Source organism: Euphorbia lathyris, chromosome 3 (genome assembly GCF_963576675.1).
Source record: "Euphorbia lathyris chromosome 3, ddEupLath1.1, whole genome shotgun sequence".
Taxonomy (NCBI): domain Eukaryota; kingdom Viridiplantae; phylum Streptophyta; class Magnoliopsida; order Malpighiales; family Euphorbiaceae; genus Euphorbia; species Euphorbia lathyris.
The window spans coordinates 33,366,430-33,381,589 of record NC_088912.1 but is presented as its reverse complement, the minus strand read 5'-3'; the positions used below and the strand labels follow the sequence as shown (position 1 = coordinate 33,381,589).

The 15,160-nt window shown below is 34.0% G+C and overlaps 1 protein-coding gene across 1 annotated transcript in view; it reads left to right on the top strand.

The window, feature by feature from the left end:
- LOC136224274 (UDP-glycosyltransferase 79B6-like) overlaps positions 1-12,557 on the top strand; it is a 38,254-nt gene extending 25,697 nt beyond the window's left edge. Inside the window, exon 2 of the mRNA XM_066012555.1 lies at positions 11,050-12,557. Within this exon, the coding sequence (XP_065868627.1) occupies positions 11,054-12,391 (1,338 nt within the window). The 5' untranslated portion in view covers positions 11,050-11,053 and the 3' untranslated portion in view covers positions 12,392-12,557. The remainder of the gene's footprint in view (positions 1-11,049) is intronic.
- Positions 12,558-15,160: the final 2,603 nt, after the last annotated feature.

Below are 15,160 nucleotides of genomic sequence, written 5' to 3'. Positions count from 1 at the left end.
TCTTGGGACTCTTATCTCCTTTGGTAGACTTGTGTCTTGATCTATCTGTGTTTCAACATTCTTTGCAGAAGTAGATGGGTCAGTGAAAGTAATTTTAGGTTCACTCTTACTTTTGGTCAGCCGTTTTATGAAGGACTCAGTGGCTGGTTCTTGATCAGCAGGTGCTGAGTTTAGTTCATCTTCTGTCAGCGGCTGGTATCTTCCTGCAGGGTTAGTTTCATCGAATTGCACATGTATAGATTCTTCTAATACTTGAGTTCTCTTATTAAAAACTCTGTATGCTTTGCTGTTTGTTGAGTAGCCTAGAAAGATAGCCTCATCAGCTTTTGAATCAAATTTGGCTAAGCTATCTTTGGTATTTAAAATAAAACACCTACAGCCAAAGGCACGAAAGTATCCAATGTTGGGCTTTCGTCCTTTCCAAAGTTCATATGGGGTTTTCTTAATTATAGGTCTAACTAAAACCCTATTCAGAATATAGCATGCTGTGTTGATAGCTTCTCCCCAAAAATACTTTGGAAGCCTATGCTCATCTAGCATTGTCCTAGCAATCTCAACCAGAGTTCTGTTCTTCCTTTCAATAACCCCATTTTGCTGAGGCGTTCGAGGAGCAGAGAAATTGTGGTCAATGCCGCTGGCTTCACAGAATTCAACAAACTTTTGGTTCTTGAATTCTCCACCATTATCACTACGGATATGAGCTAATTTTAGGTCTTTCTCATTTTCAATTTTTCTAACCAAGTTTGAAAATGTCTCAAAAGTCTCATCCTTACTGGTCAGCAGGATAACCCATGTGTACCGAGAGAAATCATCTACAACAACCAAGGAAAACCTTCTTCCACCCAGACTCAGCGGCTGGACTGGACCAAAGAGATCCAAGTGTAGCATTTCTAACGGACGTTTAGTTGAGACAATGTTTTTACTTTGAAAAGATTGCTTGGTTTGTTTTCCAGCTTGGCAGGCATGGCATAATTGATCTCTTTGAAATTTAAGTTTAGGCAGTCCCTCAACCAATTGCTTTCTTGCTAATTTGGCCAGGAGGTCCATGCTTACATGACCAAGTCTCCTGTGCCATAGCCAGAAATTTTCTTCCTTTGTGACTAAGCATACAGTTTTTGAAAACTTCTTTTCGAGGTTTAGCATAAAGACATTGTCTATCCGAGGGGCAGTTAAAATTAACTCATTTGATTTTCCCTCATATATTTTACATCCAGTTTCGTCAAATATAACTTTTCTTCCATTATCACATAGCTGAGCTACGCTGAGTAAGTTATATTTGAGTCCGCTGACTAGGGAGACAGATTCAATAGTGGGATTACCTCCAACGGTGCCTGATCCTACTATTTTACCCTTTTTGTTGTCTCCAAAACTTACGCTTCCTCCTCGTTTACGTTCGAACGTGATGAATTGAGTTTCATCACCCGTCATATGCCTTGAGCATGCGCTGTCAATATACCACATTTTTTACTTCTCGGCACATCTCAGGCTTACCTGCATTGTAATCAGTTTCCTTTAGGTACCCAATTCTTTTTGGGTCCTGACTTGTTAGGTTCAACAGGTAAAGCATCATATTTTATTTTATGGCGGCATACATGGACAGTATGGCCATTCTTTTCACAGAAGTCACAACTGACCTTCTGTTTAGGATTTTTTACTGATTTGTCAGCACCCCAGTGCTGAGCGTGCCAGCACACTTTAGTAGTGTGTCCTAACTTCCCATAAAAATCACATTGGACTTTTCGCTGGGGATTTCTTCTCTGCTGAGTACCTTGGTACTGTGTACCTTGATACTGAGTTCTCAGCGGAAAATTATTTTTGTTTGGAACCTTTAATTGGTTCTGAATGGTTGTGACATCCTTCCTCAGTTTCTTTGAAACTGACTGGACTTCAGAGATAGACTCATGAATAATTTTCATATTTTCATGCAAAACTGAGTTGTCTTGAAGAAGGTATCTGAGGTCACTCAGTTTGACCTCTTCTACTTCATCACAGCGCCGGCTGAGTGCTTTAATCTTCCTATTACACTTTTTAACAAGTGTATAGAGATCACTCAGGGCGTTACCCATTTCATTTCTGAGTTGAGAGAGTGAGATTACCTCATTAGATTGCTCCTCATTATCTGACTCATCAGATTGGTCAGCATGCTCAGAAATGCATGGCTCAGCAAGTTTGTCAGCCATAAAGCATATCTTCGCTGACTCGGTGGCCTCAGTTTCTGTTGATGAAGATTCATCACTGTCACTCCAAGTAGCCACCATTGCCTTCTTCCCACTTTTCTTGTCTTTCCTCAGCGTGGGGCAGTTTGACTTAATATGGCCATCTTGGTGGCACTCAAAGCATGTAATGGGCTTTGAGCTGTCCTTTCTGTATTTGCTGTCGCTTGAGTCAGCCTTATACTTATCAAACTTTTTGTAAGGCTTTTTGGAATATTTGTCGTTCTTCCTGAACAACCTCTTCATCTTTCTTGTGAACATAGCCATCTCCTCATCATCAGTTGAACTCCCGTCAGTGGAGTCAGCCTTCATGACAAGTGACTTCTGCTTCTTGTCATCAGATTTTTCCTTCACCTCAAAGTTCTTCATTGATATCTCATGGGTCAGCAATGAACCGATGAGTTCGTCATATTTGTAGGTGGTTAAATCCTGAGCTTCCTCAACTGCTGTCTTCTTTGCTTGCCAGTCTTTTGGAAGACTCCTGAGTATCTTTTTGACTTGTTCTTCCTCAGTGAAGATTTTCCCAAGTCTCTTGAGCTCATTAATGATGTTGGTGAACCTTGCGTTCATGTCTGAAATGCCCTCATCATTGTTCATCTCGAACAGCTCGTACAGTCTCATCTGCTGATTCACCTTGGATTCTTTTACTTTGTTTGTTCCCTCGTAGGTGACTTCCAGCTTTTTCCAGATCTCTTGTGCCGACTCACAACCTGAGATTTTGTTATATTCTGCAGCATCGAGCGCACAGTGAAGCATATTGATAGCCGAAGCATGGTTTTGAAGCTTCTTAAGATCATCCTCTGTCCATTCAACCTCAGCTTTAACAACTGACTGGCCAGCAACAACTTTCACAGGTACAAACGGGCCTTGGACTATAGATAGCCAGGCACTCATGTTTGTAGCTTGAATGAAGTTTTTCATCCTATTCTTCCAAAAGGTATAGTTTGACCCGAAGAATAGGGGAGGCCTGGTAATGGACAGCCCCTCAGGTAATATCTGAGTTGTCTGGTTTCCAGGGAGAAACCGAGTGCTGTTTTCGCCATGGAATGGATCAACTCAAGGTTGTTAGACCTTTAGTAATGAGCTTTTAGGCTCTGATACCACTTGTTGGTCCCTTGTAAGGTTGCAAATATAGTTCCAAGGGGGGGGGGGGGTTAGGAACTATTTTACCTTTTTAAAATAATTTAGGCAGATTTCTTTTCTTTAAGAAAAGTTTATCTAACAGCGGCGCTTAGCACTCAGCAAGACACTGGCTTAGTCAACTAGTGACTAGGACAGCTTCGTTGCTTAAGTCAGGAAATAGCACTTAGAGTCTATTCCTGAACCTTCTCGTTGGTAGCGCACAACTCAGCTTGACCTCTTTTACTTGGTCAGTTTTAGTTTGTTTTAAGCAAGCAATGTAAATAAGGAGTTAAGGTTTAGAAATACTTCACTCAGCAGATTTATCCAGGTTCGGCTTCTTCTAAGCCTACGTCCTGTCCCCGGAACACTTCCGAGATTTCAAATCCTCTACTGAGCTCTTTAAAGGTAGAGCCTCAAACCTTTTACAATATCAGCAATTGAGTATGATAAGAGTACCTTCCTCTATACTTCTACTCAATCCTAATCTCTCCGCTGAGTACTTAAAACCGAGTACTCAGCCTCTCCTTTCTACTTCTAGAAATGATAAAGATTTTGTCCTAAACAATAATTGCTAGAACACCTTAGATGATTGAAAAACAATCACTCTAGACTTTTACACAGATATGAAAATGTAGTGTAAGAATTTTGCTTTGCTTCTTGCTTGCAGAACTTGTAGAGATTTGGACAGCGTAATGGCTTGATCAAGTTCTGTGTTTAGTGAAGCTTGTGATGGCACTATTTATAGAGACGTCTGGCCATTCGGTCATTTCGAATTTCGAAATAACCGTTGGAGGGAAACAGCTATGTGTCGTTGTCATCCTGACTTGCACAGAGCTCTTGGCCAATCACAATCGTGTATCTTCTGTCCTCGGTCAGCACAGCAGATGGTCTCTCCTTTTATGGTAAAGTCAAATGGACAGCATACTGTGTCGTCTGAACTTTGCTAAAAGAAGAAACACTTTGTCTGGAAGTTTTCCTCTGCCGGTCTGCTGTCTTGTACGCTTTGTCGAGACTACTCAGCAGCTTCATTGTGAAGTTGTTCCTGAAGGTCTTCTAGATCCTTCCGTTTGCTGAGTTGCGTTTTTGTCCAAAACGACAACGTCTTGACATACGCGGGCCGAGTGTACTGAGTTGTTTGACTTGGGCCTTGGCTTCCGTATTGGGCTTGGGCCTTCCAATCCTTATGACTTATAACATTTATACTCAACATTGAACAAACACATTAGTAGAATAAATCAACGCATTTAAACTTAGTGTGTTTAGAATATGTATTCTAATTTATACTTAAACAATTTTGTCAAATCAAAATTATGTGGAAAGGTGTTTCAACACCACCTTCCTCCTTCCTTCTACATAGATATTCCCAAGACGCCTAATGCAGCCTCCGCTACCCATTTGCTTTCTTCTCCCACCAGAAAGAATTTAATTGCTTCTGTATTTCATCACATAAGGATATAGGTAAGAGAAAAGCACTCATTGTGTAAGACGGGATGGCTTGGAGAACTGATTTGATAAGAATCTCTTTCCCGGCTTGCGATAGCATTGTATTTTGCCATGAGTTTACTCGCTTCCAGTCTCTTTCTTTCAGATAGGCGAAGATTTCCCTCTTTTTTCTCCCAATCAGAGAAGGTAATCCCAGATATTTCCCTCAATTTAGAGGGCCATGGACACCAAGAAGCATCCTGAGCTCAACTTGAAGGTCCATTCTCACATTTGCACTGAACATCATCCCCGACTTTTGGAAGTTGACACTTTGACCTGAATCAATATCATATTGATGTAAAATAGACTGTATTATCCCAGCTTCATCCGGGGAGGCATGAAAAAACAGAATGCTGTCGTCAGCAAATAGAAGCTGTGAGATGATTGATTTTATTATTAAATCACAAAAAATATGATTTTTTTAAAACGAGCTAATATGCAATTTGTGCAGAATAAAGAAAAAAATATCCGTGTTTTATAATAATTTCTGAAATTAACCCAACTTGTCAATTTTAGAAGTAAAATTGCTCTTAACTGCCAACACTAGGAGTAATATTACACCATTTTAAACGTTGGTGGTAAAATTGCTCCTGACAGTAAATGTGAGAAGTATTTTTGCACTTTTTCCAAAAAATAAGAATTATTTTATAAATGGTTGTAATGGAGTAGAATAATGATTCCATTATCATGTTTGGTTGATAAATTAAAAAAAAATTATGAAATACAATTACCATTACAATACTTATATTTGTTTAATTAAATATAACCATAATGTTATTTATACAATGAAAATCAACAAAAAAAAAAAAAAACAAACGTGAAATTGAGAAAAACCTGAAAAATATGAATTTCAAGCTCTGTTATTTTGTGTTTTCTTACGTTTTTTTTCGGTTTTTTAATTTTTTTCAATTTGCATGTTTTTTTTTCATTTTTCATGTTTTTCTAGTTTTTTTTTGTTTTATCATTTAATAAGAATTGTGCATAATAAATATTAATAATAAAAATACAAGGGTTAGTCGTAATGGAGATTCATCGCTATTATTTATGTAATGGTCATTACATCAATTTGTAAAGAAAAATTGAATGATGTATTTGTGATTCCATTACAACAAAATAATATGGCTAATCCAAATATGGTAATGAGCCTCTATTGTAATGTGTTTTCTAATGATTTTTCCGTTTTTCAGGTTTTTCATTTTTTCATGTTTTTCAATTTGCATGTTTTTTTCCATTTTTCATGTTTTTCATGTTTTTTCTTTTATCATTTAATAAGAATTGTGCATAATAAATATTAATAATAAAAATACAAGAGTTAGTCATAATGGAGATTCATCCCTATTATTTATGTAATGGTCATTACATCAATTTGTAAAGAAAAATTGAATGATGTATTTGTGATTCCATTATAACAAAATAATATGGCTAATCCAAACATGGTAATGAGCCTTTATTATAATGGGCATTCCATTACAATATTCATTACGGTGTACCAAACGAGACCTAACTGTTTAAGTTAAGTTCAATTAAGCCCCTTGTATTACACTCACTCACCATGTTTAAATTTTAATTTGACCCTCAAAACACTTTCGATTCATTTTAATTTGATCCCTTCTTAGTGTAATTAATTTAACCTCCCATTAATTTAAATTACTATTAAAATATCATTTAATTAACCCATGATTTATATAAAATTACCATTGTATTAAAATTCATTTTCTTAGCATACATGTTATATAAACAAGTGCATCGTGTGTATGTGATTTACACGATTTCAAACTAAAATAAATTGGGTTAAGATGTGATCTTGAACTTTAATAAATCAAATCTGGTTGAAATTGATGTGAAAACGTCGTTTGAATTTATAAAAATAATATCTAAAACATATGTTATTAATATCATCGATGTTAACGACGTATGTTATATACGTAGATTAAACAAAATTTTAGTTATTTAATAAACGATGTATACGTTATATATACGATTCCAAAATAAATGTCATTCGAATTTATAATATACTTAAAAATAGTTCTTATTGAAATTAATATTTTATTTATCGTATATGTGATATACGTAAAATAAAATTAGATTTTAATTTGGTAAGTACAATTACATGTATGTTATACACGTATCTCCAAATAAAAAATAAACCGACTTGGGATGTTAGTAGATATGAAAATGTCATTTGAATTTAATAATACATTAAAAATATTTCTTATTAATTATCATATTTATTGTATATGCCATGTACGTAAAATAAAATTGGATTTTAATTCTATAAATATAATTATATATATGTATATGTTATATACAGAATTCCAAATTAAAGCAAATCCAAACCTTAAATCAACTCAAGGAATCAAATTTCTTTTTATTTTGTTTATGTTGATTTATTTTATTTTATTACAAGAATGAAAATAACAAAAGTTGGAAAATGCAAAACAAAAGTTGGAAAATGCAAACAGAAGGAAACAATTATGTAAAGAAATTGCAGTTAAACAAAAACGAACTTGAAGCTTGAATAAACGAATTGAAAACTTTTTGAATTTAGAGTTTTGATATGTTGTATTGTAAGTTTTAAGTGAAAATCAAGCTTTTTTTTTACAAAAAACCAAGCTTTTTTTTATACTTGTTGTTGACACAAATTTGTTTGAATCTTTTTCCACAATTTCACTATGACTAATTTTTTTACGGTAGATCCTCCTTATCTTGGAGAAGTAGGATTTTACCTTAGAACATCGGTTGGAAACAGTTTGGGCTGTTGTAAAAATTAATTTCCAGTGAGAGATGTTTTTCGCAACTTTATTGCACAACTGTTAGAAAAATGCTCATACCTCCTGCAATATTGCGCCGTTTTGGCTCCATGAGTTGTCCTTGAACTCGTAACGAACCAAAGAACTAGGATTCCAATGTAGCTCACTAAGATTTCAACAAAATTTACTCTAAAAAAGTAATTTATAAAAGAAACATGATATTGAAAAACATGTTAGAAGTGATTAACCAAAAAACAAATCGAGCACAGAAAAACATATGAACAATAAAACTAGAAATTAAAAGAAAAGAGTTAGAGTCTCTCAGGATACAACAGATTACGCAAACGAACTCAAACCGTGTGTAGGCTCGTTATCACTGGAGTAGGAAAACAAGCACACTATGAACAGATAGAGAATGTAAACATTCAGAGAATATTTATTTTATTAACAACTTTATCAGCCACTTGTGCATTTGACAAACCATTCTATATAAATAGAACTTGAAAGGATATGTCTTTTCACGAACGAACACGACTGTACACGAACAGACACGACTATTCATGAAAGGAGGTGTTTGTTGGTATTTAAATTAATATATAATTTTATTCAAAATTTTCCAACAATCCCCCACATGAATAAAAGTAGAAACGAGACGATTACGACGTGGTGATAACTTTCTATAGGAGATATCTGCATAGGATAGGTAGCTAATGTGCGACTACTAGACGCGGTGCCTTTGAACTATTCTATCGTTTGTGTACACGATGATATACCCCACACAAATACCAACATAACACGGTATTGGTTCTCATGGTTATGTTCGTTATGGTCATGAACATCGACTGGTTCTGCGAGAGTTTAAGAGAACTAGGCCCCACTAGTCTCCTTCGAAGCGACCCCACTTCACTCCAACATAGGTGATTTATTTGCTCAGAATTTCTGACGCACAATGTATCATTAAAAGCATATAGCTTAACCTTTTTCCCGTTTGTGTCACTGTTTACATCTAGGAATGGACTAGGGTTTAATCCCCACAGTGAACACATAAGGTTTATACAATTAGGTTGTCCCTTTGAACCTAGATCTTGGGATCTCCAGTCAACTAGGTAGGGTTTTCCTTCACATAACGCCTCTTCTAATGGGCTTTAGTCCCATTCCTTTCGATGATTTTTCAATTTAATCTCAGTTTAACCTCTAGGTTAGTAGATCCGCTGTGTTATCCTTTGATTCTACAAAATCAATTAGAATGACACTCGTTCAGATCAATTGACTAATGGTGTTATCACACAGAAGCTTTTCTATCCGAGTTCATCATTCAGAAGCATTTTATACTGCATATTCACCAATTGATATGATATTTTTCTTCGATTCCATCATTGTGATGTACTTATTTTAAGGCGATTTGATTTCTACATTTTTAGTGACTTTCATAAATTAAATCTAGCATATTTCTAATGTAATCAACCTAACACGCGAGAATATCAAATATGGAATTTTCGCATATCATAATCATCTCTAAAGAAAACATATTTTCTTTTATCACCAAGTCTTTAAAATGCATACCAATGAATTTTCATAGACTTTTAGCGTGGCTTACACATTGTCACTGGTATGACGATTGGTAAGCCACACTAAAAGTCTATGAAAGCAACTGCAAACCAATCGTCATCATTTTGTTTCTTCCAGCCAATCGGATCTGAGTTTTTTCTACTAGCCCAACCCCGTAGATCTATAGATCTACGTATAATATAATACATTTCCGCTCTTGTTAAACCCGAAAAAAACATAAACGAAAGAGTTATGGCCGATAAGTGCGAATCAGACGGGAAATCTGATGAAAGTTATGGATTTCAACTCAAACAAAAGAAAAACATAGATAAAAACTAAAAAAAAAGAGAGATAAAGCCATAGATGGGAGGAGGAAGAAGGAAGACAACATTCCTTCTCCCTCCTCCGAATAGATCTAGTCCTGGTTAAACTTGTTTTAAAGTTGTAAAAGAATCAAAGTTTAGAAGAAAAAAGAAAGAAAGAAAACAGAAAGGAGAAGAAAAATGAAGAAAGAAGTGGGTGGAGAAGAAATCTAGAGAGAAAATACTATATATATAATTTTTATGTTGTTCAAATAAATAAATATCTTCACAAATAATATTGAATAAAAAAAAAACCAATGCTCAATATTAGGAACTGCTGCAAAAATACAGCACCAACCACGAATAGAGGGGTAGAGAAAATTTCCCATCACATAAATCTAAAACATGTGGAAAAAAGAAAAGCACACCATACATGCTAAACTTAAATATCATTAACAACACCAACAAAATATCAAAATGATATATGCATCTAAAAAGTTTATTAAACAAAACATATAAATTTTCAAGTTCATAGCAGCACACACGAACTATTAAACAAATTTAGAATTCATGAACCAAAACTTATAGAGTTTAGATGCATGTTTCTATTTACACAATTAAAGTAAAGATCTATTTAATGTTTTAAACCTTGCATGAATTTTTTCTGTGTATTTTTGAAAATCACGAAACAATAAAAATCTGTCTTAAGAATGTTAGAAGTGATTAATCAAAAAACAGATCGAACACAGAGTTAACATATGAACAATAAAATTAGAAATCAAAAGAAAAAAGTTAGACAAATATGAGGCATGTATTAGCAGTTTTCCTAAGACGATGTCGTCGCTATTGACGATTGTCTCCCACGATACAACAGATTACGCAAGCGAAGTCAAACCGTGTGTAGGCTCGTTATCACCGGAGTAGGAAAACAAGAACACTATGAACAGATACAGAACATAAATATTCAGATAATATTTATTTTATTAACAACTTTATCAGCCACTTGTGAATTTGACAAGCGATTCTATATAAATAGAACTCGAAAGGATATGTCTTTTCACGAACAAATACGACTGTTCACGTACGAACACGACTATTCACGACGGACGCGACTGTTCATAAAAGGAGGTGTTTGGTATTTAAATTAATATATAATTTTATTTCAAAATTTCCCAACAAAATAACCTTCCAAAATTGATCTATTCTTCCTTTAAATCCCTAAACACCCTCTTTAAAATTTACTAATTTACTTTTATGATTTTTAAAATAATAAATCATAACTTTGCCAACCTCATTTATAAAATATAAATTATATTTATTTTATTATCTCTTTTTATTATAATTAAAAATTATGCCCCAACCGGAAAAAATGTAAAAACATATCATAGTTTTTATTTATTACAGTTTTGCTTGACAAATTTGTTAAATGTCATTTATATATACCATGTGCAAGAATTAGTCCACTTTAATTTTATCATTAAACTAAAAATAGAACAAAACTGTTAACTCCTCATGTATTCTCTAATTTTATCATTATACTAAGAATTATTCCTTTTCATTTGTCAAATCTATCATCTTCATCATAAAATTATAATCTGCAATTTTTTTTTTTTTGTTTTTGGAATTTATCAGAGAAATGGCAGATCACATAGTAATGTTCCCATGGATTGCAATGGGACATATCACTCCATTTCTTCAACTTTCAAATAAATTTGCACAAAAAGGCTACACCATCACTTTCCTTCTACCCAATAAAGCTATTCAACAATTACAAAACCTCAATCTTTACCCCAATCAAATCACATTTCACCCTCTCACAATTCCTCCCGTCGAAGGCCTTCCTCCGGGGACCGAGACTGCCTCTGACATCCCAATTCAACTCACCCATTTACTATCAATAGCCTTCGATCAAACCCGCGATCAAGTTCAAAAAATTATACAACAAACTAAACCAAAACTCGTTTTCTATGATTTTTCCCATTGGCTACCAGAAATAACGAGAGATTTAGGGATTGTCGCTATAGATTTCATCGTTGTTTGTGCAGCTTCCATTGCAATAGGAACAGTCCCTTCAGTTAATTTAAATGATCTCTCAGTTTTACCCACTGGTTATCCTTCATCAACAGTATTGTTTCGCGGATCTGAAATTCACTCTTTGTCGTTCGTTTCTCTACCTTTTGGCGACGGAATTACTTTCTACGACAGAATCACAACGGCGTTAAAAAACTCCGACGCTATCGCGGTGAGAACTTGCGACGAAACGGAAGGGAAATTTTGCGATTTTATCGGAAGTGAGTATAACAAGCCAGTCTTTTTAACAGGACCCATTTTACCAGATCCACCCAAAACACCATTAGAAGATAAATGGGACAAATGGCTAAGTGGGTTTGAGAAGAATTCAGTGGTTTTTTGTGCATTTGGAACCCAAGTTAATCTCGAAAAAGATCAATTTCAAGAACTGGTTTTAGGGTTTGAAACAACAGGTTTACCATTTTTCCTTGCACTGAAAGCGCCACAGGGTGCAGCGAGTATCGAAGAAGCATTGCCTGATGGGTTTGAAGATAGGGTTAAAGGAAGAGGGGTGGTTTGGGGAGGATGGGTAGAACAGGTGAAAATACTAAATCACCCTTCGGTTGGGTGTTTCGTTAGCCATTGCGGGTTCGGGTCGATGTGGGAATCTTTGATGAATGATTGTCAAATAGTTCTGATTCCTCATTTGGGTGATCAAATATTGAACACCAGATTGCTAGTTGATGAGTTGAAGATTGCTGTGGAGGTTGAAAAGGATGAAAATGGATGGTATTCTAAGGAAAATGTAGGCAAAGCTATTAAAACTATGATGGATAAAGATAGTGAATTAGGTTCAACATTGAACAAGAATCATACAAAATGGAGAGAGGTTTTGGTTGATGAAGGATTTTTGATTGGTTACATTGATAAATTTGTCAAAAATATCCAACAACTTATCAATTAGTTAGCCATTTAATGGTTTACTTTGTCTTTCTCTCTGTTTTTATACATACGTATATATGTTGCTATATTTCAAGTTGTAATTGTAAGCTAGTTTGGTAATTCTTATTGTGAATTTGTAATATTGTATGAGAAATTCTACAATCTCGCTGTAATACACCCGTTCAATAAAAAAATGTCACTTGTATGCTAAGAGTATTCATTTGTTGGGTAGGCCATTTAAGCTCAAATTGAATTTATGAAAAATCCTTTAAAAATTTTGTCATAAAAAAGCTTTAAAAGAGTTAAAGGCTTTTCATATGCTTATGAAATCACTTTTGTAATAATATTTATAAAGAAGGTCCTCACATACTTGTGTATCCCAAAGGGTACCCACTTTTATGAAATGGTGAGGACCTACTTGATGCTTGACCACCACACACGCGCCGCTGTCCGTCCGATCCATGTTGGGTTGGTCTGGACTCTATAATTAATTTAATTTCAGAATTATTTAGTATTCCCTGAACTAGTCTTTCATGTTCCCCACTTCACTGATTTCTCTCCTACCTTCTTCTCCGCCAAACCAGTATACAACAACCATATTTTCTTCTATAAATAGTTGTTGTGATTTTTGTTTTTGAGACACTTAAAAATACTTCTGCTTTCTGAAATTTGAAATTGAGCAACAAATTGAGTGTAGTCAGACGGAGTTCGTACTGTGCAATACGACTCGTATTTCTCTAATAGAGTGAGCTGTTTTATCCTTGAGGCGATCAAAATACATACTTCTTGCACTTTCTGGCAGTTCCACGAACTTCTTAAAAAGAGCGACATCATCCGTGAGTCATCCCATTACTGTGTTCCGTATAAATTTGTGTTTTCCCTGTTTCTATTCTAATAGGTCAATCATGGTTATTGGATAAAAAAGCTAATCAATCTAATTAAGGAAGGAATTCATGGATTGTTTATAAATAACTAATCCAATCCATAAATACTCTATAAAATTGGATTGGTTTTGGTTTGAATCGGTTAATATCAACCAATCCATAAATTAATGTCACGAAATCTATTACATATTCTTTTAATTAGATTAAATAATTTAATTTATTTTATTTTCAATATCATATCCCATTTTTTAATATAGCAAATTTTAATAACCTTTTCAATTTCAATTTTTCATATTTTTATAGATTAAATTACTAATCTTGTAAAGTTTGCTGCTAAAACGTATCTTTCTTGTTTTTCTTATAAATAAATGTAAATGTAAAGTAGTCTTGTAAAAGTGATTCAATTAAATATCATTAATTGTTTTTAAATATCAAATTAGACATTCTACAATCTATTAATTACCATACCAGCAAATTAAATATATTGTTAACTAAATATAAAACATCAAATATTTTTTTTGGTTAAAAACATCAAATATTTTAAACAAATATTTTAATAGCTAACTATCTAATAATTCACTTATTAAACATTAGGTAAATTACACCAATGACTTACTCATTTTCACAGTATGATCACTAAACTTTAAAACATAATATAAAAGTCACTAAACTTTACACTTTTTAATGTTATGACCACTATACTTCAAAATGGAAATATTCAAGAATTAAAATTGTTTTGAATGATATTTACCATAAAACCATGTTTTTATTTTCCAAAATCGCCATTTTTAGAGCTTTCTCTCTCTAAAAATTAATTTTCTCTCTCCTAACCAAACAACGCCTAAATGACCTCAAAACGAATTTTTTGAAGAATTAAAATTTATTAGAATATCATCAATTCTTTAATTTTTTATTTTATTTTGAGGTCGTTAACGGTCATTTTATGACGTTGATTGAAGTTTAGTGGTCATAATATTAAAAAATATAAAATTGAATAACTTTTATACTATATTTTGAAGTTTAATGGTCACACTGTGAAATGAGCAAAGTTAAGCAGCCATTGATTTAATTTATCCATTAAACATCATTAACTAAATGAAACCAAATTAATTCCTACAACTATTATGATTATAACCGAAATGTGTACACTGATAGCTACATAAATATTTTACAAAATTATTTTGAATTTCATAACTTTACGATAAAAGAATTTATGCTTATGACCTTAGCATGGCTTTGGTCCTTTTAGAAGAAAAATGAGATTGCATAACTTAAATAAAATGATTAGAGAAAGTGAAACTTTCTTCATATTAATCGGTAAACATTTGGTGCACTTCTTGAAATGGTTAGATATGTTGGTGGGCTGAGTGAGACGAGAAATCACTAGTAGAAAAACGTTTATTTGCATCGCTGCATTTGCATCGGCCCCTTTTGACACGTGATGCAAATAACACATTTGCATCGACCCTTTACTAGAGGCTGATGCAATTGTCCTGAGATAAACATTTGCATCGGTCCCTTACAAGGGACCGATGCAAATATGTTTATCATTTGCATCGGCCGCTTATTATAGGCCGATGCAAAAGCCTACTTATGTTTTTGCATTGGCCACTTAACAACGACCGATGCAAATACTTATGTTATTTGCATCGGGCTCTTATTAAGGACCGATGCAAAAGACCATACGAAAATACGGTTATCATTTGCATCGGTCTTTTTCTCGAGGCCGATGCAAATGAAAAATTATTTTTTTATTATTTGCATCGGCCTTCTTATGAGGCCGATGCAAATTAAAAAATTACTTTTAAATGAAAACCTAAGGACTCAGTCGATCATTTTTTCTCTTCAAGCAGGAATCATTCCATTGACGGCGCTCGAAAGGGATTTGAAGTAAGTAGTTTTTTTTA